The 25,202-nt window shown below is 43.5% G+C and overlaps 2 protein-coding genes across 6 annotated transcripts; both read right to left on the minus strand.

Moving 5' to 3' along the window:
* Positions 1 to 226: 226 nt before the first annotated feature.
* On the minus strand, positions 227 to 13,270 carry LOC134546841 (pantetheine hydrolase VNN2-like). Of its 4 annotated transcripts, none has more exons than XM_063390036.1 (8): positions 13,135 to 13,270; positions 6,230 to 6,461; positions 5,995 to 6,125; positions 4,758 to 4,950; positions 3,872 to 4,163; positions 2,610 to 2,983; positions 2,283 to 2,453; positions 227 to 942 (listed from the first exon to the last, which is right to left on the minus strand). In XM_063390036.1, the coding sequence occupies exons 2-8, from the start codon at positions 6,440 to 6,442 to the stop codon at positions 823 to 825; spliced, it is 1,494 nt and encodes a 497-aa protein (XP_063246106.1). In that variant the 5' UTR covers positions 6,443 to 6,461; positions 13,135 to 13,270; the 3' UTR covers positions 227 to 822. The 4 variants fall into 4 exon arrangements, with proteins under 4 accessions (XP_063246106.1, XP_063246107.1, XP_063246105.1 ...); XM_063390037.1 differs by lacking the exon at positions 13,135 to 13,270 and adding an exon at positions 7,482 to 7,805; XM_063390034.1 differs by lacking the exon at positions 13,135 to 13,270 and adding an exon at positions 8,367 to 8,704 and having other exon boundaries at positions 298 to 942.
* LOC134546840 (pantetheinase-like) lies at positions 11,311 to 24,966 on the minus strand. 2 transcript variants are annotated; one of them, XM_063390033.1, is made up of 9 exons: positions 24,740 to 24,966; positions 22,767 to 22,998; positions 22,532 to 22,662; positions 20,607 to 20,799; positions 18,902 to 19,193; positions 17,404 to 17,777; positions 15,050 to 15,220; positions 13,135 to 14,679; positions 11,311 to 11,547 (listed from the first exon to the last, which is right to left on the minus strand). In XM_063390033.1, exons 2-8 carry the CDS (start codon positions 22,977 to 22,979, stop codon positions 14,560 to 14,562), a joined length of 1,494 nt encoding a protein of 497 aa, XP_063246103.1. In that variant the 5' UTR covers positions 22,980 to 22,998; positions 24,740 to 24,966; the 3' UTR covers positions 11,311 to 11,547; positions 13,135 to 14,559. The 2 variants fall into 2 exon arrangements, with proteins under 2 accessions (XP_063246103.1, XP_063246102.1); XM_063390032.1 differs by having other exon boundaries at positions 22,767 to 23,008; positions 24,740 to 24,964.
* Between the last annotated feature and the right edge of the window lie 236 nt (positions 24,967 to 25,202).

Genomic DNA, 25,202 nt, shown 5'->3' on the forward strand with positions numbered 1-25,202 from the left:
CTCACTCTACTGGGTGAAATGTGTTTCAGGTCCTAAAAGATTGCCTATTTCATATATCTTAACAGTTTTGAAGAAATTATCCATATACCCAGGAGAAGGTATTGGAGTAATGTGTTTATTTGGTAAGCTGGATGTGAAGTGCACTGGACCCAACACCCATCTGCCATGGACAAAGAAGTGCAAGACCAGAGGGACTGCAGAACTGGATGTGCTTTATGACCTTAGCTAGACCCAACATCTGGGTGGGCTGTGGAGGACCACTTTCTCTCTCTAACATTGCACCTAAGATAATTTCAAATCCGTTTGTCTCTTTATTGTACAGTACCATGGTCAGAATGGGTCCAAGGCTCATTGAGTGTTAAGTAGGCCCTGTTGATTGAGCTGTAAGGCTGAAAAATGCAAAAACTTAATGATTATACAGTCTGAAAAACAGGAAGGGGCAAATGGGACAGAAAGGCTTTTTTGGAGAGAATTTATTTTCCAACAAAATGACAAACTACTTTTCATAGATTTTGGTATCAGTCTTCTTTCCACTGTAATCACAGCAATCTATATGATATCTTGGGGGAAACAAAACCTCTGATTAAAAGGTTCATGTGACAGACCATGCATACTAAGAAATAATTGCACTGGCTCAAGCACTGTTAAAAAGGCATGCACAGCAGAGTGAGCGTATCACTTTGTCCCAAATAAGCCCAACTGCCACAGCTGCTGAGCAGAAATGCAATATTGCAGAAAAAGGAATCATACAGGGTAACTGCTGTGGCTCAGGAGGAAATTCCCCTCACACTCTGGTCAGTGTGTAACTGCTAAGGAGATACTTTACAGGGAAATTCGCAGAGGATGTGGCAGGTCCTTCTCATAAACCCTTCCAAAAAGTGTCGCTGTTATGAGCGGTTTCGACGTGCTGTGCTTGCTTTTCAAACGCCCATCACGTAGCACCTGGTGGAAAAGAGAAAGAATGGCACTAATAGGCAACTAACGGAGTAGCAATAATGCATAGTACAGAAAGAATAGACCTTAGATGCTGAATATTTTGATGCAACACCTTCAAAAACAGTCATGATTGTGCAAGAAAACAGAATTCTCTCTGGCTCTGCCATAGCCTCCCCATTATAGCCTTCCCACACTTCTTTGGGCCCAGAAGTCCTTAAATCTTCCTCCATCTTTGGAAAAAAAGATCATTTTCTCCACCTCATAAGAAGGTAAGAGTGAGAATATCTAAATTTTCAGGTTCTCTTTAGTTGCTCATACAAGGCAATGAAGGTTATATACACATGTAGGAATTATTTGAAACATTTTTTGATTTGTAGACCCCAAAAAACTTTCAGAAGGAAATAGAGAATTTCAAGCTACTGGCCACATGTAGCTTTTCTTAGTTACTTTTTACATATCAATTTGAAATCACTGTTCACCAGCTGTGAACACCTGTAACAACTTTTTTTTTTTGCCTGTTTGACAAAAGGTAAGCATGTATTTGTTAAGAAAACACAACCTATTGTTTTAAAATTAGAACATGATCGCATTTTTAGCATACTAATAGCATAATATACTAATATTTTTAGCATACTAATATTTAGTGTGCCTATTTTTACAGAAGTCTCATTCAAAAACAAGTATGAAGGGTGAATAATGGTTTTAAATTTCCTACTTGGTAAAAAAATCACCCTTCTTTCCCCTAAAATTTTTCAGGTCTTTCTCACTGTCTTCCTTGTCTCTTGTAAGCTGTTAAATACTTCTTCCAAATCAATTAGGATTTCATCTAGCCCATTGCATAAAACTATTCTAGGGTTTATGAATGAAATCATCTTTTGGCAAAAATAAAAGATGAACCTCCAAATTAAAAAATAAACTCCACAAACCCCTCAAAAATCATTTAACATTCTTAACTGCTTAGAATCTTTGCTCTTACACATGACACTTCTAAGTAATTTTTTTTGTTTGGATAATTTCTCAGAGTATTTTATTTCATTTTCTCCTAAAATGCCTACCATGACAAAACTGTAGAAAATAGCTCCTTGAAAGCTGTGGTTTACTCATTTGCAGCCTGAAGTGGGAAGGAAGATTTGCTAAAGAAAGCAGTGAAGAGATTTTCAGCTCCAGCACTGGCATGTTCTCATCACTAAGGATTGATTCAATCCGCCTGTTTAAATCTGTCCCCTTGGGTTACAGCCTGCAGAACCAAAGAAAGCAGTTCTTGGAAGGGACTTTGCTGTCAGATCAGTTTTCAGCACCACAGCACGAAAAACCTTGCAACAAACAGCTCCAGGGTGTCCCATTACCTCGAACTCCCCGGGGGCCAGCTGCACCCCGCTGTACAGCACTTCTGGGAAGACGTAGCTGGTGCCAAACGTGCCACTGAGGGAGAACATCTCAAACTTGGTCTGAGCCGTCTCCACGGGCTGCCCACACATGCTCAGGTTTGTGCTGGGACACTTGAGCAGAGTGCAGATCTGTGGGGAGGAGGAGACAGAAAGGCAAAACACCATTAAGCTTGCTGCAGCCATGAGCTGGATTTGACAGCAAGAAAAGTTTCCAGGATGCAGTAATGGACAAATGTTTTTAGGTGGTTGGCACGTGGCCACACTCACCTCTAAAAATGCAATTACCTGCCAATGATATTTTATGAGAGAACCGTGAAGGCCATCAAATGCACCCAGGACATAGACTTCATCTTCACTCTTGTTTGACATCTGGTAGACCAGATGACAGCAGAGGTCTCCTTGGCAAACAGTGTAATTTCCATCCTTGTGCCTGAGTTCACTGAAAGTGAATATATCCTTCCGGACAGCTCCCGAGAAAGTGTCGTTTTCTCCAGGAAATTCCTTGATGCTCGTGGCATACAAGCTCCAGTTGATGGCAGGAGGGTAGGTGGGGGAAAGACGGGGGTGTGCACTCAGCTCAGCCAGCAGGAGCCGTCCCTCCTCGGTGGCACTGTCGTAGTGGTAGGTGGCAGGTCCTTCTGGTGTGAACAGCCCGCTGCCTGCCGAGGACACCACCAGCCCTCCCTTAGCCAGCACCACACAGCACGGCTTAACACGGACACCAGTCACCCCCACACCACACTGGAATTGCTCTCCAGTGATACTCCTTTCATTCAATATGTCACCGGGAGTTTTGGAACAATTTTAAACCACAGAACAGCTGAAATACCCATCCTAGTGTTAAAACGTAGGTTCATTTAAAAATAAAGCATAGCTCTCAGAGTGGCATATTTTACAAAGGAGGCAATCATGGGGGTAGTTAAGTTTCACTGAAGGAAACACAGGGCTGTGGCCTAAACTCAGCTCAGTCTATTTAGGGCAGGTAAAAATGCTCCTTTGTAGTTTTCATTTTGCTTCAGGGGAGAGTAACAGATGCAGCTACATCCTTTTCTCAATTAAGAGAGAAAAAAAAAAGACAGTAAATATATATTCAGAGCAAAGCAAAACATAATATCTCTCAGTCTTCAGCAGCCACAAAAAAAAAGAGAATGTTCTCTTCAGTATACAAGAGGAATCCTCCTTTTTGGTTTTACACTACTAGGGTCTGATTAAAACATACTTTTCTCCATTTAACTGTTGATTGAATTTTAAACAGAAAATGCTGCCTCTAGATGAGAGACTGAAAATTTAAGTGAAACTTTGTGCTATTTTTGAAATAAATGTCACTTTTAAGTTATCAAAACTTAATGTAATGGGCTTTCTACTTTTATCTTTTTCAGAACATTTAACATTTTCTTACCTGAGGTTGTTTGTTACATTCAGCACCAAATCACAAAGATTCTTTTGTCCAATTAAAACACTGTTTTTCAGAGACTTTGCTATATATAAAACATTTCAGCCTTCTTCTGAATCTGGGAATAATTTCCCTGTTTCTGAATGCAACTCACCTGTCATTGCCATGCTGGTGTTGTGAGTATTTGCTGAAAGTAAATTAACACCCATACCCATAGCCCAGGCAGAGTGAAACTCAATTGCAGTCAGAAAGGGCAGGACATTCATCCAAGCTGTTGGGAAGAGCACGGTGTCCACCTGCATCTTGCTCACCAGGACCACAGCAGGCTCATAGAAAAGGATGTCAAAGCAAGTGAAAAGGCCAAACTTCCCAAAAGGAGTCTCAAAGGTGACAGCTTGTGGCTCTTTTGGATAATTAAACTGAGTTTCACTTCTAAACAGGTTGTACTGCAGGTAAAGAAAACGGCATATTAGAAGCTGAAAAGAAGCTGAATTATGAGCAGCTTTTGCATCTGAGATAGGTTTTAATGCAGAACTGGGAGTTGAGGTACCTGAGCTGGCTGGCACAGCTGGTTTTTATCCATCCAGCTGATCCTCCCCTCCAAAAATGGAGTGTCTGTGCCCCATCTACCTCCTGAAAGCAATGGCCATCCAGTATTAGCTGCTGAATTCCAAGACCAAGATGGCCCATGCAAAAGCACTGTCTAAGTTGGCTATGAATGTGTCAAGGAAAAACTAGTGTTCACTGAGTATGGAAAATTCTGTCACTGCTTCTTTACCATTTACTGTCATAAATGTAGCCCTGAAGTGTTTGGCAGCTGGAATGCACTCTGCAGCTGCAGTGCTCCTGGGAATAATTTGCATGACTGGTCAAACAATTGCTTGGTTTTCCTTCTGGCCATCAGATCATGAAATCATCCTGGATTGGTTGTCACTTTATAATAATGAAAAATTATTGTGTAAAGCATCAGAAATTGGTGCCAGAGAGCTGAATAATTTATTGATAATAAATCAGAGGTTGATGCTGAAGCCCCTCCTTACCTTGTGGTAACGAGCCACCAGTTTCCCCTGCGTGTCAAAGACAACATCCGTATTGTACTGGTAGCGACCGTCCTCGGGGCACTTGGGATCACTGGAGTCACACAGCTTCTTGTCCCCGATATTTGCAACCACGTAGATGGAGTTATTTCTGGCCATGCAGCTGAGTCGTTCCTGCACTGGTGCTGGACCAAATCTATTGCATTTTTAGTGAAAGAAAAAAAAATCTTTTAGAAGTTTAAGTACCCACATAGAAGAGATGCATTCAGAATTACTATTCCATTAACTGCACATCCCCAGATGCTGAAAAAGTAATAGATCAAATCATAGTTTCTGTTCATTTTCTTCTCTCTTCATAGCATAATTTAAAATTGCCAGTCTCTTTTATCTTTAAAAAATGGTCTCCCTGTGTTCTTCTTTCCTGTACCCATTACAATGTTATTTTTGGTGTGGATAGATTTCCCAGCTAACATGCATACAAAGATGTGGAGAGCTTCACAAAGCAAAGACAGGAATAAATCGGTACAGAGACATACATTTTAAATAGCTTAAAAGCAAATTACCAAGCAGCTCTAAGCCCTGATTGAGAAGACAATTTTAGCCTTTTCTAAGAATTGTTGTCTGTAAGCCTTTAGTAAAAAGCAGGCACAGCTTTAGAGCTCAGGACTCATGAAATCTAGCTTCATAAGGCCTCAGAAGAGAACATAAAAGTTTAGCTTAGACATGAACTCAGTCTTTTTGGTGTCCCCAGCTGACACACATTGGGGCCACCTCTGTAACAGAGCAGACTGTGCAAGGGGCTGGATTTCCAAAAGATATTTCTTTCAGATCTAGATTAACATTTTGTGCAATTTGGTTTAGAAATCACTCAGCCACCTGAACTGAGCACTGAATCAGCTTGTCTGATCTATGCATCTAACATGATAATAACTTACTTTCTACTTACAGAAGGTTTTCACTAGTGATCTGAATGGATAAAATTGTGCATGTTTTTGAAATAATTGTTTTGCCTTAAAAGTCCTCATTTTTGTCCTTTTACAAGCAAAGCTGTCTCAATGCTTTACCTGACATATTCCCATTACCATTTAATTAAGAACTCTCTTTGATGCATCTCATTACTGCAGTACTTGTGAATTTTTATAGATTAAAGAATTAGCAGCAGTTCTTATTCATTTAGAGCTACTCAAGACTCCATGAGATAATAGGTTGAAATCAACTGAATCACTGCAGAAGAGATCACCTTGAGGGGTCAGTGCAGGGAATCCAGTCCACCGCCGGATCAGGGATATCCTCCAGGTAGGGGTAGATGGATTCTCTTGTGAATTGCCAGCCATAGATGGCGTCTTCAGGAGTCACAATGATGTGGGCACCCTGTCACAACAGGCTCCATTTAAAGGTCACCCATCAACAGACAGCCACGAGGGTCAGCAGGAACAGAAAACACTGATGGACAGCCCTCACGGTACCCCCCGTACCTGCCGGGCAGCTTCCTTGATGGCCCCTTCCAAGACATCCATGTTTTTGTTCATCAGGGCCAAAGCACGGCTGGGAGAGACGGGCTCATCGGTGGGCTCTGGCAGGACGACAGCGTGCTCGTAGACGGCCGCGATGAAGGTGTCGGAGGCAAGGGCCTGAAGGGCGGTGAGTGCAAACACCACAGCAGGCAGGAGAGCCTGGGGAGGGAGCATGGCTGCAGCCTCCCAGATCCTGGATCAGCATGGGGAATATAAACCAGAGAGGAAGAGGAGGAGTAAAGGTTAACAAATCTGCTTTGGAAATAATCTTCTGCAGAGTAATCTGAGAGGGTACAGTATATTTCGGCCAAAAAGTCAAAGAAGCTTTTCTAGGAATTTGATCTTGTTTACAATACGAAATGTTGTAAATAAAAGTAGAACAAAAGGCTAAGAGAGCTTGTCAGAGGCCATGTTATTCTACAAGGGGTACATTGGAAGGAGCACTTACACATTTAATTCGCACATCCCTCTCCAGGCTTTTAAAGCCATCTCGGGGCAAGCCCAGACTCCCCTACTAGGATACACTGCTCCAAATCACCTTGCTGCATATGGCTGCCATCAGTGAAAACTTCAGCCAGTGCTGAAGACAGACCACCTGTGTGGGGTACAGCCCTCTTGCTTCAGAGTGCAGATAATTAAGCAATGTTTATGAGACGTGGTCCCACCATACCGTACCTCCTGCTTTTCGTCAATGGCTTGTTACAGGTCAAGTGGTGCCTGAGAGTGTCCTCCCCACTGGGCTCACACTGCAATATAAACTATCTCTTGAATTGTGCTGACCTCTCTGACTAGAATTAACAGACTTGCTTGTTTTGTGAGAAAGAATGCAACAACACAATATTTTTCTATGATGGTCCTTTCAAAAGGAAGTTTTTGTACAATAAGCAACTTGAAATTACTCATGGAAAACAGCATTTTTTTTTCTCAGGGAAAGAAGTTTTTAACATAGTATTTTGTACTATAGTTTCAGATGATGCCTAGAAAAACCTTAGTTAGGACTTGTGGTATATCAGTGAAAGTAAGGAACATAACCTGACTCATCATTTACTGCTTAGCAAGAAATCAAAAAAACCCTTCTACCTCCCTGTGAAATCTTCCTCTTCACTATATAGTGTCACCCAAAAGAATGATTCTTCTCCATCGGCACCAAGGCCTCCTCAGAAGAAACCAACACTTCATCAAGTCTATGATTCTAAAATGTTATTTTGCTCACAGCTGGCTGCAACATCTGTGTTCAGGGCACAGGCCTCCAGAGCAGACGGCACCAAAAGCACAGCAGAGGCACAAGTTTTAGGAAGCCCCATGTCTGGAGCCTGGAAGTCACCCAAGAGGAGTCTGCAGGCAGGTAAAGGCAGGGGACTTTAAAAACAGGAAGTCTTGCACAAACCCTGGGAATTCCCCAGGGTGGCTAAAAGCTGACACCCGTGTAATCACCCTGTCTGGAAAGACTCAGTATCAAAGCAAGGCAGCTGCCAGCATTGAGCAATTCTGCCTCACAGCAACAGCAGGGAAGTCACTGAGAAGTCACCACTGTGCTGCAGCTGAAGAAACATGTTACTTACCAGATATACAAAAAAATCCGGCATAATATTGCTGTAGTAACAGAGTTCAAGGCAAGCCTGGGTCCCAGAAGGAAAACTATTATGGGAAATCTCAGCAGTGACCAGCAGGGACACATTCCTGCCCAAATTCAAGGGTGTGAGGGGCAGGCATGGCTGGGGGAGGCAGGTGGCCAGGCCCCAGCAAGGGTAATACCTGTGCCACCCCAGCTCAGCATGGCACAGCTCAGAGTTGCAGGGACATTGGGGACTGCTGTATATCCTGGGAGGGAGCTGCCAGGCAGGCTGGTTGTCTGAGCAAAACCATCAGCACAGCCACCACTCAGTAACCCAACTCTGAAGATCTCTGGTCCTCAAAGGTCTCTGTAGGAAGACTGTCGTTAATAGGAGACACAATTTCTAGATTTTGCCTGCTGCAATGTCCTTTCTTATATCCGTAGATCACTCCAGCAGAAATCTTGAAGCTAAAGCTGCACGTGCACAAAAATCTGTATCTCTATCTGTATCTTTATCGTGTAGCTGGCACCCAAGTTTCTTACCTTCTTTGTTCTGACTCAGCAGTCAGGTAACGAAAGGGTTTTTTCTGCACTGCCCTCGAAGAAGTGTTTATTGTTATCGGTGGTTACACACAGCCTTGTCTTTATACAGAGGGAGTTGGTATGTGGATAGTGGGTGGACTTGCACAGGATTACTTTCTGAACGCTTGACTCACTTCTCACAAAACACATTTCACAATGGTAAGCGTTACACAATGTCTGTAGCAAAAAGAATTCAGTGTTGTTATGGCTTTTGCCAGTCTTCTGTAGGAAAATACTCAACATACAAATATACCTTAACCAAACCACAACAGCATTCAACCAAATCCTGGATTCAAGATACTCACCGCATTTAGGGTTGGGATCCTACACTACCTGCAACACATTCCATTATCCAGAGGACTGGCATCGGCAGTGAACAAAGCTGAAGAAGCCACCTTTCATCTTTGAGACTGGCCACACACTCTTGCTGAATCCTTTCTGCAAGATGAGACTTCCTTTTGTGCCATAACTTCACTTAAATCCAGATCCTTTCACTGGGAGAGAGTTGTGGTATCACCCACCAGGTTCCTTGGGGACAAGTACAGTTTCTGCACTGATAGTAGCCATGGGAAGAGAACTACACTGGACTATCCCTTGCTGGACTGAGATCAGTCTGTGTTCACACAGTAACTGAATCAAAACAGTGAATAAGATCTTAAGACAGTGTGACTTTAGCAGCAATAATGTTGTGCTTCCGCGAGTCAGAGCACATTGTCTGGGGTTTTTGATAAACATGTCATTATGTGAGACATGTCACTGTTATGTCACGTGTGAGCATCTATTTACATTTGGAAACAAAAAAAAAAGGTCACAAGGCGCACAGCAGTGGTAATCAGTGGTGGAGTTTGGAGAGTATTCACACTCCCAGTGTCTCACCAGCTCCAGAACAGAAGTACATGGGATTGAGGACCTTGAGAACATCATGGTAAAAATCTCTGATGAATAAAAAAATGGCTAGATGACACTAAGTTAGGTGAAAGTGTTGTGCCTGAGGGCAGGATAGGTCTACAGAGAGACCTGGACAGACTCGACCACTGGACTAAGGACAATTTCAGGAGGTTCAAGACGGTGAGGGGCCAGGTCCTGCACTTGGGTCTCAGCAACCCCAGACAGGGCTACAGGCTGGGGGAGGAGTGGCTCGAGAGCTGTTTGGCAGAAATGGATGTGGCTGACAGCTGGCTCAGTGTGCCCAGGTGGCCAAGGAGGTCAATGGCATCTGGGCCTGTATCAAGAACAGTGTGGCCAGCAGGACTAGGGAAGTGATCATCCACTGTACTCAGCACTGGTGAGGCTGCACCTTGAGTGCTGTGTTCTGTCCTGGAACTCTCACTTTAAGGGCATTGAGGTGCTGGAACCTGTCCAGAGAAGGGCAACAAGGCCCTTGAAAGGTCTAGAAAACATGTATTACTGGGAACAGCTGAGGGAGCTGGATTTGTTTAGTCTGGAGAAGTGGAAGCTCACTGGAGACCTCATCACTCTCTACAACTCCCTGAAAGGAGTTCATAGTGAAGTGAAGGCTGGTCTCTCCTGCTGTGCCTGCAGTGAGAGGACCAGAGGTAATGGCCTTAAACTAAGACAGAGGAGATTCAGATTAGATATTAGAAATTTTTTTTTTCACTGTTCAGGTAGTCAGGCTTTGGAATAGGTTGTGCAGGGAGGTGGTGGAGCCTCAGAGATGTTTAAGATGGGTCTGGATCTGGCACTGTGTGATAGTTTAGTGGTTTAGGGGTTACAATGGCAATGCCAAGTTCACAGCTGGACTGGATGATCTCAGAGGTCTCTTCCAACCCTGGAGATTCTATGATTCTATGGTCTCTATGGTGAGACCAGCAGTGTGGGGAAAAGGAAGGAGAAATTACATGAACAGAGGTCTCTGACCACGCTTAAGGACACGCCCATGGAACATGCACATCTTTATATACACTAATGTGCTGAAAGAAGGTCACTAAAGTCCTGCAGTGTCAACAAAACACAGGTCACTGGGGAGAAGAGAAAGCAAAAATGTGAACAGTGCCATCTCACCAGGAATAGCTGGTCTGAAATAGAACTTTAAATCCCCAAATTCCTATAGCAAATTCATCTGCAGGGCAGCACCACCCAGCATTAACAAGAAGGAGCAAAGGTCAAGGCTTATTTCACATCCATTGGTGTTACGTGACTAGAAAGAAACAGAGAAGATGGGACAGAAGAGCTGCTATGAGATACCAGGTCACTCAGTGACTTGTTGACTGGTTGCATTAAAAATTCTGTCACTGAATAGCATCCAGTGCAGTCAAGAGGTGTCATCAAGCTGTTTTTCAGAACTGACAACCAGGATTATTTGAGGTTTCAATTCTAAGTTTTGTTTCAACAGAGGTTTCATATGAATAATGATTCAAATCATGCTCTGGCCACAAAGTGGTGTCATATTTTGTTTCAGGAGGGGCTCTTTGACTGGAGTCCTCATTCAGCTTCCATGATGCGCTGTGTTGCCATTTACTACATGATATGCACCAATAGCATAAAGATATAAAACTAGAGAAACACAAATCGGGGAAAAAAAAAAGGTCTAATTGTGGTAAAAGGGCAGACTGGCATATATTAGCACAGCCATATTCCAGAGACAAGAAAATATTGAGCATGTCTGTAGACATGCCACAAATCAAATCTTTAACTGTTTTATTTACTGGTCCCATAATAATCTGCAATGAAAAAATATTGAATGCTGTTTTAATAGGAATGTATGCTTGGACTACAATTCAGGCTTTCTGAGGGTTAGAAAAATTAAAATCCAGCAAATGGAGAAAAACAGCTGCTGTTTTGAATTAATAAAATATGAGTAATCTTATGGCATATATTCTTCTCAATAAATAGTAGGAACAAGGTAATATGGTTGAATTATTACTAAACCAAACACATTGATGAGTTTTTGCAACTGGAAATGAGCAGCACAATTGGGATTCTTGTTGTAGAGGATACTGTATGTCATTTGGACATCAGAATAACAATGTAGGGCTTCAGTTATGGAAATATTATGCGGGAGGCATGTTGATTGTGGGTCTTGCTTCAGATGATCCCTTTTATACCACCATCCAAAGAGCATCACAGTAATGACTGGTTTCGATGGTTTTTTCTTACTTATCAAGCTTCCATCATTCAGGACCTGATTGAAAAACATGAATCAAGGAGTTTAACAGAGGAGTACCCATATGAAAAAACTAAGAGCTCATAAAAATCTGACGAAACAGGAAGAAGGTACATCACACCATATCTCTCACTGAAACTAGTCATTTCATTAAAATGTATTTAATAGGTCTGATTAATCACTATGAGCAGGTTCACTTTGGCTGCTTTGAGAGAATATATTCAACAGCTATCCTGCAGAGGACCCAGCAGGACACAGCTCAAAGGTGTCTTAAAAACTTCTTTATTCTAGTATTTTCATATTCCTCAATTCCTGTGCTATGTGTCAGTACATGCAGCTTGCTTCTGAGTTTCTTTAGAACAAAGAAATTGCATTACACCTCACTGTACTTAGATGCCATGCACCCAACATGCCAGCAACAAAAATGTCTCTTGACTTCATCCCAAGATCTCTCCCAGTCACTCCTGTTTAGCTGGCCATTACTTCCCAACAGCCTTCCACCAGAAAATATGATTCTGAACAGAATTAGTCGTCTGAAATAAGGCATGTAAGTACGTCATTGCCTGGCTCTCACTAGCCTGAAGCAAAAGAGCAGGATATTTCACCAGGTGCAGTACCATGCCTGCTCCTCTGCACACCTTTCTGTCCCCAGGAACCTGCTGTGTATTGAGACACCTTCACTTTGCATCTTCAATTCATCTCTTGCTATGACATTTTCCAGGTTTTGACTTTCTAGTATTTGCAGTATTCTCATTGGAAAAAGGCTGGCTGAGCAGTGGGAAGCAGAACGGGCAGCCTGCTTTCAGCCACAGCAGACTGGCCCGGGGCAGCTGCTTCAGAAAACACAGAGCAGCAGATGAAGGCAGATAGCACAGAGTTCTCTCAGACAGTAGTGTTGACAGAGGGCTTCAATCTTTAGCAACTTGGATTTTTATCTGGTCATGTTCATCCCTAAGTACTCCTCTACACACATTACTAGATCCAGCATGCTCATTCAGCAGCCTTAATAACAAGCCTTTTAAAGGCTGCAGCAAAGATTTCAGTAACACTTGAACGAATGTAGCTTGGAAGCCTTCCTCCCTCTCTGCCTTGCTCTTCTGACCACATGAAATCTCGGTTGAGTCACATTAGGCACCATCAGACATGGGTGGGAAGGAGCAGGTAGCAGAGGCTCCCTTGTTTAGCAATAGTGGGGACATCAGCCACAAAGGGGACCGTCCTGCCAGGGCTGAACAGAAATATTTACAAACGCGGTGCCAGGGGAATGCCCGCAGAATTCAGGTCCCACTGCCGGGACAAGGTGCAGTGGAGTTTCCCCTGGTTGCCTCTGCACCAGCAGGCACCGCTCCCTGTTTCCTGCGGAGACGGGAGCTCGCCCAGGAGCAAGGAACCGACACCAGGTAGAGAAACAAATCCACGGAATAAACAGAAGAAAACTGCAGGCATCCAGGCTATAGGCGGCAGTGGACAATGCAAGGGGAAACTAATCTAGAGGTCCGCCTACTTTCCACACCTCTCTCCTCCCAATCCACTCTTCCCACCCCCGTACTGCACCCGCCCCCATCTCTGCTACTGCCCCATGGTAGGGGCTATCTGGGGACTTACTTTGTGAAGCAGGATGCAATTCGGTGATAAATCAGCTTAGCTGCAGAGGGAGTCTGTCGTCAGACTGTGGGCCGGCTTCTTTCCGTGCTCTTCGGGAGAGCGTGAGGAAGAGAGCTGCGCATTCCAAGGGTTAGGCTTGCCTGGAGAGGGCGGTGTGAGAGGTCACTCCGGCAGCCGCGCAAGCACTGCCGAGCACTGAGCACAGCGAGCAGGGCTCAGCGAGTCAGGAGGCGCTCACTGCTGCCAACAGCACATAGTTATCTTACTGATGCCGTAACAGGACACCTTTTCCCTAGAGCGCAGATAGAAATTTAAAGATGCAGCGCTTTTCCTTCCCCACGAGTAGACTGTTTCCCATTACTTCTCCTACATGAATTGTAGCGGGATTCAGTTTGCTCCTTTCACAGACTACAATCTTACTTTTAAAACATTCCACTGTAAAAAAACACTAATGTGTTTCTCCTCCTACGAGTCTATATTTTTTAATTATGTTGGTCAGATTAAATGTAAACATTGTTTGTGCTTCAAAACATGCCTGCAGAACAAACAACAGAATCAGGCACACGTAGAACTCTTAGCTGGGAAACACAAAATAATCTGGTCCACTTGCCTAAAAAATACAGCCTGCAGGGCTCACATCTGCACACGTGCCAGCGTGTCCTACCTGCTCCAGCTGTTCACCCCCCTTTCTCAAAACCTGCCGGCACAGTCCCAACCCTCCCTCACACTGGAGGAGCAACCATTCCATGAGAAGACAAACATGCTCCTGAGAAATTGCTTGTTTTGAGCATTTGTGTTATAAAGAGTCACCAGCAATTCTGTGCTAGGGAGATTTTCCATATCCTAAAAATGTGGCCAGGAAGATTAAAGTGGACTCCTCCCTCATGAAGTATTGTGGTATGATAACACATTGCTGTGTGCTGAGATGAACAAATGTTTTTTCAAGGCACATGGTTTTGAGGGTTGTTTTCTTTTTCAAAGGAAATTAGAATCTTCAAAAGTTCTGGTACTCTCTTGTTTACAAAAGTGTGCATTCAGAAATGGGCTGGGAACAGTGTCATGCTGCTAATACTCCACCAAAAATTTCAAATTATTAAAAACTGCTTTTTATTCAGACACAATCCACTGAATCCTACACTACTGAAATTAGAGGAATTTATTTTCTGTTGTTCCCAGTGTTAAGGCCAAGCCTATGCCAACCAAAGCCACATATACAAACACATACACACCAGCCCCTCAGAGTATTGATTTTTTTCTGCAAAATCAAGTCAGCAAATCCAAATGCAGTGACTATGCTGTTAGATAAGGCAATTTGAGAAACAGAATGCCATTTTAATTATCAATGTTAGTATTAATTACCATTATTTGGGATTAATTATCATCACAGAAACAAGCAGATGAAAGCTTGAAGGATCTGCAGTGAAATCATGGTGAAGCTTGATCTGTGTGTGGTGGGTCCTTCTCATACCACCTCCCTAAGAGTGTTACACTCAAAACTGCCTTTGATGTAGTATTCCGATTTATCAGACGTCCATCAGTTAGCACCTGGTTATGAAAAAGTAAAATAAACAGGAGCATCATCAAAGCATTGCTATTGTATGGCAAGCACAAAATAATATATTCAGTAATGTTGATCTAGTTGAGAGAGCTCCAGTCTCAGCTGGAGCTAGCAGGAAGTCGGAGAAGAACTACATTTCTATCTTGAGAGAAATCTTGTTCTAGAGGATTTGGGGGAACAGGGCAGAGGAGAATTGGCAAGGTGGACTTACGGTGTGAATACAACCCAGAAAATCAGGCAGAAATGAAGCTGCCTTGAACTCACAGCAGAGGACAGAGGACACTGATAACAACTAAGTTGCTCTTGTAGTGCCTTTTGACCACTGATGTCTGACAAATCACAAGGGTGTCCCATTACCTCGAACTCCCCGGGGGCCAGCTGCACCCCGCTGTACAGCACTTCTGGGAAGACGTAGCTGGTGCCAAACGTGCCACTGAGGGAGAACATCTCAAACTTGGTCTGAGCCGTCTCCACAGACTCCCCACACATGCTCAGGTTTGTGCTGGGACACTTGAGCAGAGTGCAGATCTGTGGGGAGGAGGAGATAACAATGTATTTAGCAAGACAGTAGCACTGGTAGGAAAGCCTTGTGTCACCAAAGCTAATGTGCGTCAGAGCAGGTGACAGTCACAGGATCTTTTTCATAATCCTTGGGTGACTCCTTTTCAGTTGTAGCTTATTTTTTTACCCCTTGGTCTGATTGGGAGCATACCAGACCTGCATTTCCTTAGTCTTATAATTTTACAAATAGATTGTCTCTGACGTAAGTGCAGCCAGAGCACCTTATTTCATCTCTGAAGCCCGATCCTGTCTCTTTCAATAATTCTTTCAATCTCCAGTTGTCTTGTTTGAAGGTTTCTTTCCCACATGTCTTAGTAAGATGAGTTTGTGAATGGAAATTTTAGGCAAATGAAACAAAATCCTGCACATAGGTGTAGTGTACAAGTGCACATCAAGGTCCTCTTACTGTTAACTGTACATGTTGCTAATGGTACTTCCTTAGATGGTTGGTAGTCCATAGGAAGTCTGAATTGGATGTTCCCTGTCCAAATCCTAGTTAATATAGGCCAAGGAGATAAAGTTAGCATCTTATGTTTCAGTTTTGTGTTAGTAGCTGCAGCTCATACAGGAAAATAGGATTCACAATGTTGTTTCCTTTTTGTCATGAGAGTTAATTATCCAGCTGACAAAATATTTATGGTCTTCATGAGGAAATATGAAATAGAGCTAGCACTCCTCTGATTCAGGAAGGATTTGAAGGATGTTGCCTGGTTTTGCTGATAGGTGATGGAGTTTTTCTACATGTCTGGTATTGGGGGTTAGAAGCATGTTTGCAAGAATCAGAAGTATTATTCCTCAGCAAATATGGTTTTGTGTTGAAATGAAAATAAGCAGAGAAAAGAGGAATATGTTCTGAAGAAATGAAAAAAATACTGACAGAAAAAGGAAGAGTAGAAATTCCTGTATTCTCTAGAACTTTCAATACTGGCAGAGACTATCTGGCAACTTCCACAATCACTGAAATATATTTTGTAACCAAGCTCACCAAGAACTGAATTTATTCAGTCTTGTACTGGAGTCTGTACCAGCTGGTCCAAAAAGGCCATGCTGACAGACAGAAGTAACTAAAAAAAGTATAATCTGCTGACAAAATAACTTAATTATGAAGGCAAAGGATATTTTCAAATATGGCTTTAAGCAAATTCAACCAGGATGTAACTCACTGTCTTCCCAAATATTTGATATAAAGAGAGGAAGAGACGATATTTCCACTAAAAGTCATAAGCCATATGAGTAAGCTTCATTGCTATGATTTGGATAATGACAAAAAATTAACATCTCTGTGACCCAAACTTATCAGAGCAACTCATAAAGATAACTATGATCAACTGATTTTTAGCAGCAGCTCTTTGATGAAGATACAGTGAGACCACATCTGGAGTACTGTGCCCAGGCTCCTCAGTACAAGAAAGAAAAGTGCCTACTGCAGAGTGTCAAGCCAAGGCCACAAAGATGATGAGGAGTCTGGAGCATCTCTCTTACGAGGAGAGACTGCAGGAGCTGGGCCTGTTAAGTCTAGAGAAGACTGATACAAATATCTTAAAGGAGTGTGCCAAGAAGATGGTGCCAGACTCTTTTCAGTGGTGCTTAGTGACAGGATGAGGAGCAATGGCCATAAAAACACAAGAAGTTTCACCTCAACATGAAGTAGAACATTTAGGGTGGCAGAGCATCAGAACAGGCTGCCTAGGGAGGTCTTGGATTCTCTCTCTCTAGAGACACTCAAAACCCACCCAGATGCATTTCTGTGTAATCTGTGCTAGGTGACCTTGCCTTGGCAGGGGGATTGGACTGTGATTTTCAGATGTCCCTTTCAACCCTAACTATTGTGTGATTCTGTGATAAGAGATTCAGAACGCTTACTGCAGATATTCACAGAAGAGAACCTAACTTTAGCCAATATTGCACACCCCCCAAAATAGTCAGTGCACTCTGAGCACTTACAAGAGGTTTAGAGACCTCTCTACTGCATATCTTGGATTTGAAGGCAAATAGGCTTGGAAGTTTTAGTAACTCCTTTCCATTACTAACAAACAGGGCACTAGGACTCCAGCATAGAAGAGTCAATGTCTTCTCTTTTTCCACCACAGAGCTGGAGGTTTCTCCCTGTAAATAAGCTTCCTAAAGTAAGTAACCCTCTCCAAAATTACCTGCAGATAGTATTGTCCTTCAGTAACATGAAGGCCATCAAAAACGCCCAGCACATAAACTTCGTCATCTCTTTTCTCTGCCATCTTGTATCTCAAGTGACAGCAGAGGTCTTTTTGGCAGACAGTGAGATTTCCCTCAGGCTTAGAGAGCTCCATGAAAGTAAAGGGGTCGTCAAAGATGACTCCTGTGAATTCATGGTCATTCTGTGAGAATTTTTCAACACTCAAAGCATATGAGTTCCAGCTGACAGCAGGCGGGGATGCAGGAGAAAGACGAGGGTGTGCATCTAGTTCAGCAATGAGGAGGCGACCATCTTCAGTTTCCATGTTGTAGAAGTATGTTTTGGCTCCAGCTGGTGTATAAATGCCACTACCTGAGGAGAGCACAATAGTCAGTCCAAGAAGAATTTAAAAAATCATGTCGTCTGTCTAAGTGTCTCTACTGATAGCTTATCCACTATTCCACACAGATTACAGTAATTTTAGTCTCATCAAAGGTGACCATTAGCAACTCAGTACACAGAACTCAGGCTTTGGCAAAGAATAGCATTTATTGTCTTAGCTGAGGTCTGCTCAGTGTAGCCAAAGGCAGAGGATGTTTGGGTTTTTATATTATGTTATGATTATATTTATGGCCTCCTCGGTTCTCATTTCTCCTGTAAGCAATAGAGTTGATAATTCCTTTTTTCTCAGCTGATTGATGTGAAAGGACCAGCTATGGATAGAGATGATCCAAAACACAACACAGGCAAGTATCACAGGCCTGTTCTGGTGAACAGGAGAGACCAATTGTCCAGCCCCCTTTACACTGGCTGAGAACTCCTCCCCTCATGGGTGAGTCATATCTGACCAGTACCAAGCAACAGAGGGAAATCAAAGTTCTGTCAAACCCCTCACTGCAGAAGGCCATCAGGCATTTCAAATGAAAAGTCCCAAAACAATATGGTGGTTGCACAGCCCAGTGAAGATACTTGTCTAACTGAAATATACTATTCTGTAAGCTGAGCTCTAAAATAATCAATGCTACATTCTAAAATGAAGATGTGGACTTCTTAGTAGTGTTACTACAGCAGTTTAAAATTATTTTCTTTAACATAAAAATAAGTCTCTCATTTGGCAGAATAAATGTAGCCACATATATGGTTTCTGAGTATATTTACAGTTTGACATTCAACCATTGACTTAGAAGTGGAGAGGAAAAGAGCCTTAAAAACCTCAAAAATTTCTATTCAGGTATAAGGGCAGTAACCTACTACTTATTTAGAGCCACTAAAAGAAAAGATAATCCTAAGAATCTAGGGCAAAGGAAATTCTACAGGTTTTGTTGTGTCTTTTATGAAACCAATAGGAACGGGATCCATCAGCTTTAAAATTTGGTGACTAGACTCTTCACCTTCCAGATAAATACATTATATTCCTCTGCAAAATCACTCTGTAGAACAGGGAATAAGGAATTTGTGGTTATAAAGGTTTTTACACAGAGTGAAAATTAAGTTACCTGTCATTTCTATGCTGGTGTTGTGAGTATTGGCAGCTAAGACATTGACACGCATGCCCATAGCCCAGGCAGAGTGAAACTCAATTGCAGTCAAAAAGGGCAGGAAATTCATCCAAGCTGTTGGGAAGAGCACGGTGTCCACCTGCATCTTGCTCACCAGGACCACAGCAGGCTCATAGAAAAGGATGTCAAAGCAAGTGAAAATGCCAAATTTCCCAAAAGGAGTCTCAAAGGTGACAGCTTGTGGCTCTTTTGGATAATTAAACTGACTTTCTACTACAAAGAGATTATACTGTAGGGGAAGGAAAATAGAGAAACCAGTTAGAGGCACTTGCTAACCATATGTCTTAGAGTCATTCCCTAAAATTGTTCAGAATGACTAGAGAAAATTTTTGACCTGTGTTGGAAGCCCTCACAGGTAGGAAATCAGGCTAAAGTTATATGATCATCATACCCAAAATATGGAACACATATTACGTATTGTCCTAGCATCTAGCTAGGAAAGCAGCCAACTGCCTTCAGGTCTGTTGGTGTCAGCTGTGTAAGAGTAATCTCTCCATTCCCCCCACGTAGTTTATACTTCTGGTGACCCAAATGCAACCAGAAGAGGAATGGTAGTGTAAGAGAGGCATGGGGGATGTGGTGCCAAGAGACAAAATTGGTGACCTTGGTGTGGAGATGCCCAGAAGCACTGGAAATACAGAGCACCAGCATGAAGCACAAGACAATATTTGGGACACTGCAGAGTAGAAAACGAAGGCTGTGCTGATAGGGGAAAGGCAGATGATCTCAGCCAACAGAAAAAATTGAATTTTGTGCCATTCTCAGCTTTCCAACATTTTCCTTTTTCCTTCACATACATATTTTTTAAGAGTCCTTTATTAATGTCCAGGTGGTCTGAAAGTCAATATGGACATCAAACCAGACAAAAAGTTCAAGTTTCCTTATCTTGTAATTCAGCACCTGGGCCACGGCAGGCTGGGGGACAGACTTGCATTATCAGTGTTTCACTCACCCAGTTTGCTCACAAATAGGCATCTTGGCATTGTCTCTAAACAACCAGATGAAATGCTGGGCCCAAAGTGCATTGAACTGACTTCTACCCACATTGGCATTATATCTGGCACACGATTCATAAACAGCTTTGATGGAATATGCAGGTAGGCACATAATACTGAAAGAGGAACTTCCATTGGGTGCAAAAGTTTCAATATCCTTATCTTGTTTTACACCCATCTTAGGTCCATTGTTTTGTCCAAATAATTCCCACTGTTCAAAAACTGTGCCAAAACAGCACCAGAAAAAAAGGGATTTGCCTCTCTGAAATCAGACTGCTCACCTACGATGAAATGGAGATGAACATTGAAATCCTGGAACATGAAGGGGTAGTCTGGTGAAAAGCTGGCATTGAAAACTGAAACTGCTCAAGCAGCAGAATTTACAGAGTTAATGAACTGAGGAAGCCAGCTAAAAGCATATGCCACTAAATTGAGCATATCATTTTTCATTCCAGTCTGTTTTGAGAAACATGGCAACAAATGCAAATTTGGCATCCATGCTTCAGAGCATGAGAGATATTCTTTCAAATTATAAAGAAAAGCAAAACTCTGCCAGTGGACAATGACTGGCATCTAATTCTCTTCCCAAACTGAGACATTTTGGAAGTAGTGGAAAATTAGTTCCTGTCTCTCCAAGGCCACTTTACCTTGTGGTAACGAGCCACCAGTTTCCCCTGCGTGTCAAAGACAACATCCGTATTGTACTGGTAGCGACCGTCCTCGGGGCACTTGGGGTCACTGGAGTCACACAGCTTCTTGTCCCCGATATTTGCAACCACGTAGATGGAGTTATTTCTGGCCATGCAGCTGAGTCGTTCCTGCACTGGTGCTGGACCAAATCTAATGTATTTTAGGGAAGGAGAAGAAAAAAAAAAAACAAACCCAAAACCTGTGCTTTCAGTGGTGTCCATTTCTGGAGTGCTTGAGGTCACATCAGCAGCATCTCCAACCCTGCAGCCGTGGCAGGGTAGACAGATACACAGAGCTGCTGCAGTGCTTCCTCAGATTGCTTCCTGCTCCTTGGGGTAGGCTGGAGACCTCCCGTCAGCCTCTGCAGGGACATGCCTGCCAGTCCCCTTCAGCACCTGGAACATGCTCTGTAGTAAACAGATTATCCTTGGGCTGGGAGAGGGCAGGAGAGCAATCTCTGGGCAGAGGAAGACATTAGCTTGGTGTCATACAAGCAAATATTTTATCATCAGTCATACTGGCACTTGAGGACTGCAGCTCAGCCCTTAACATGCTATGCAGAGTTGAGCTGTGAGATAGCACAGATAATATGGTCAAGGCAATTCAGCAATTCATTTCCTGCCATGGACAGGAGCACAAAGACCTGTAACCATGGCATGAAGAGCAGTGGGCTATTAATTTTGAGATCTGACAAGGTGCATGTGCCAGAAACTGGCAGCAACTCTGAAGCACCCATACCAGGCCACAAAGAGAGCAGCCATCCCCCTTTGTAGTGTGGCAATTCCTATGGCTTTGCAAGGTGTGCGTGAGCCACAAGGAGGACCTGCATGCAGGGTACGCATACAGCACCAGGAATAAGGCATGCCAGACACTGATGGCAAGTGTTATATTCCCAAAAGCCACTAGTGAAAGCCCCGATTTGGAACAGTGAGGAGGCACTCAGATCACCTCTGCTAAACCTGTGTGATGCACTAGAATAAAGACCTGCTCAGACACACTGCCAGCCCACACTCTACCTTCAATGAAAGACTGTATATTTTAGCTACTGATAGCTCAGCAAAAAGTTGCACATTCTGCCCCATTGTGACTCTTCTTGGAAGCATTGAGTTATTATATTGTCACAGATATAATAACCTGATCCTCATCAAGCAGGTGCAGAAAGCTGTGGTGAAAAGGGCAGATCACAGCTGTAATTCCATGGCTGAACACTTATTGCTTGCTGTAAAAGTCTAAAGTTCAGTGCTCAGCTATAGCTTAGTTTGTCACTGCTGGAACATGCTGCTTGAATGACCGATCATGTTCTACAGCACAATGTCTCTAGCAATTCAGACTTTATCTTACCTTAATTGTGGAAAACCAAGATTAAAATTTCCTGGGTTTTTATCATTCAGAAGTTTGGACTTTAACTACTGACCTAATCACCTCTTATTTGCTCAGAGACTACTTCTTGGCTGTCCACAAAAATGGTTTGTGTGCTTTTGTTTCAACATGTCATTTGTAAAAGACAGATAAAAAAATCAGAGGAATACTAGTGTTAATAATTTACAGTCAGTTCTAACCAAAATAGTGTGGAAAATTGAAAGCAGAATGAGAAGCAGGATATTCTGGCATCAAAAAGAGACATTTCCTCAACTTTTAGTAACCCAAATTTGTATGTAGTTTGAATTTCTCTTTAAGTGGCTAAATTAAAAAAACCTTAATATTTCTCTCATCAATTAGTCATGGACATGCTATATATTTAACCATTTAACTACTTTCATGCTCAATTTTAATTAAAATTTATGTCAGAGTAATTAACAGCTCTTATTCATTTAGTGTGAGCTGCTCAAGACTCCATGAGATAATAGGTTGAAATCAACTCAACCACTGCAGAAGAGATCACCTTGAGGGGTCAGTGCAGGGAATCCAGTCCACCGCCGGATCAGGGATATCCTCCAGGTAGGGGTAGATGGATTCTCTTGTGAATTGCCAGCCATAGATGGCGTCTTCAGGAGTCACAATGATGTGGGCACCCTGTCACAACAGGCTCCATTTAAAGGTCACCCATCAACAGACAGCCACGAGGGTCAGTAGGAACAGAAAACACCGATGGACAGCCCTCACGGTACCCCCCGTACCTGCCGGGCAGCTTCCTTGATGGCCCCTTCCAAGACATCCATGTTTTTGTTCATCAGGGCCAAAGCACGGCTGGGAGAGACGGGCTTGTCGGTGGGCTCTGGCAGGACGACAGCGTGCTCGTAGACGGCCGCGATGAAGGTGTCGGAGGCAAGGGCCTGAAGGGCGGTGAGTGCAAACACCACAGCAGGCAGGAGAGCCTGGGGAGGGAGCATGGCTGCAGCCTCCCAGATCCTAGAGTGCTCTGGACAAACAGTGCCAAAGGAATATGCACAGAAAAGAGAATGGGGACAAAGTTTATTTTGAGAGAGGGAGGAATGAACCACAGGTCTATTAAAGCATTACCTTGGAACCAAGAGTGACATATAAGAAAGTATTGCAGTACACAGTAAGGATGTCACAATAAAACAAACCCAAAGTGCTGGGCAATGCCAAGACTAACGGGGCCAGTAAAAAATAAGTCATTAGAAACATACATAGAAAAAACAGCCCAATTTTTGTTCTTATAGTTTCCTCTGTCACTGATTACAGCAAGACTTTTTATATTAGTATGGGCTGAGCTCTGATACCCAGGTGGATATTGTCACCCTTGGAGCTAGTCTTCTGTGAATTATGAGTGGCAAAACTCAGGGTCTTGAAAACCTCTTTATTCTAGTATTTTCATATTCCTCAATTCCTGTGCTATGTGTCAGTACATGCAGCTTGCTTCTGAGTTTCTTTAGAACAAAGAAATCGCATTAGCAGCTCATCTCATTGTACTTAGATGTCATGCACCCAACATGCCAACAATAGAACTGTCTCTTGACTTCATCCCAAGATCTCTCCCAGTCACTCCTGTTTAGCTGGCCATTACTTCCCAACAGCCTTCCACCAGAAAATATGATTCTGAACAGAATTAGTCATCTGAAATAAGGCATGTAAGTACGTCATTGCCTGGCTCTCACTAGCCTGAAGCAAAAGAGCAGGATATTTCACCAGGTGCAGTACCATGCCTGCTCCTCTGCACACCTTTCTGTCCCCAGGAACCTGCTGTGTATTGAGACACCTTCACTTTGCATCTTCAATTCATCTCTTGCTATGACATTTTCCAGGTTTTGACTTTCTAGTATTTGCAGTATTCTCATTGGGAAAAGGCTGGCTGAGCAGTGGGAAGCAGAACGGGCAGCCTGCTTTCAGCCACAGCAGACTGGCCCGGGGCAGCTGCTTCAGAAAACACAGACCAGCAGACGAAGGCAGATAGCACAGAGTTCTCTCAGACAGTAGTGTTGACAGAGGGCTTCAATCTTTAGCAACTTGGATTTTTATCTGGTCATGTTCATCCCTAAGTACTCCTCTACACACATTACTAGATCCAGCATGCTCATTCAGCAGCCTTAATAACAAGCCTTTTAAAGGCTGCAGCAGAGATTTCAGTAACACTTGAACGAATGTAGCTTGGAAGCCTTCCTCCCTCTCTGCCTTGCTCTTCTGACCACATGAAATCTCGGTTGAGTCACATTAGGCACCATCAGACATGGGTGGGAAGGAGCAGGTAGCAGAGGCTCCCTTGTTTAGCAATAGTGGGGACATCAGCCACAAAGGGGACCGTCCTGCCAGGGCTGAACAGAAATATTTACAAACGCGGTGCCAGGGGAATGCCCGCAGAATTCAGGTCCCAGTGCCGGGACAAGGTGCAGTGGAGTTTCCCCTGGTTGCCTCTGCACCAGCAGGCACCGCTCCCTGTTTCCTGCGGAGACGGGAGCTCGCCCAGGAGCAAGGAACCGACACCAGGTAGAGAAACAAATCCACGGAATAAACAGAAGAAAACTGCAGGCATCCAGGCTATAGGCGGCAGTGGACAATGCAAGGGGAAACTAATCTAGAGGTCCGCCTACTTTCCACACCTCTCTCCTCCCAATCCACTCTTCCCACCCCCGTACTGCACCCGCCCCCATCTCTGCTACTGCCCCATGGTGGGGGCTATCTGGGGACTTACTTTGTGAAGCAGGATGCAATTCGGTGATAAATCAGCTTAGCTGCAGAGGGAGTCTGTCGTCAGACTGTGGGCCGGCTTCTTTCCGTGCTCTTCGGGAGAGCGTGAGGAAGAGAGCTGCGCATTCCAAGGGTTAGGCTTGTCTGGAGAGGGCGGTGTGAGAGGTCACTCCGGCAGCCGCGCAAGCACTGCCGAGCACTGAGCACAGCGAGCAGGGCTCAGCGAGTCAGGAGGCGCTCACTGCTGCCAACAGCACATAGTTATCTTACTGATGCCGTAACAGGACACCTTTTTCCCTAGGGCGCAGATAGAAATTTAAAGATGCAGCGCTTTTCCTTCCCCACGAGTAGACTGTTTCCCATTACTTCTCCTACATGAATTGTAGCGGGATTCAGTTTGCTCCTTTCACAGACTACAATCTTACTTTTAAAACATTCCACTGTAAAAAAACACTAATATGCACTGA

Source organism: Prinia subflava, chromosome 2 (genome assembly GCF_021018805.1).
Source record: "Prinia subflava isolate CZ2003 ecotype Zambia chromosome 2, Cam_Psub_1.2, whole genome shotgun sequence".
In the NCBI taxonomy this organism is placed as follows: domain Eukaryota; kingdom Metazoa; phylum Chordata; class Aves; order Passeriformes; family Cisticolidae; genus Prinia; species Prinia subflava.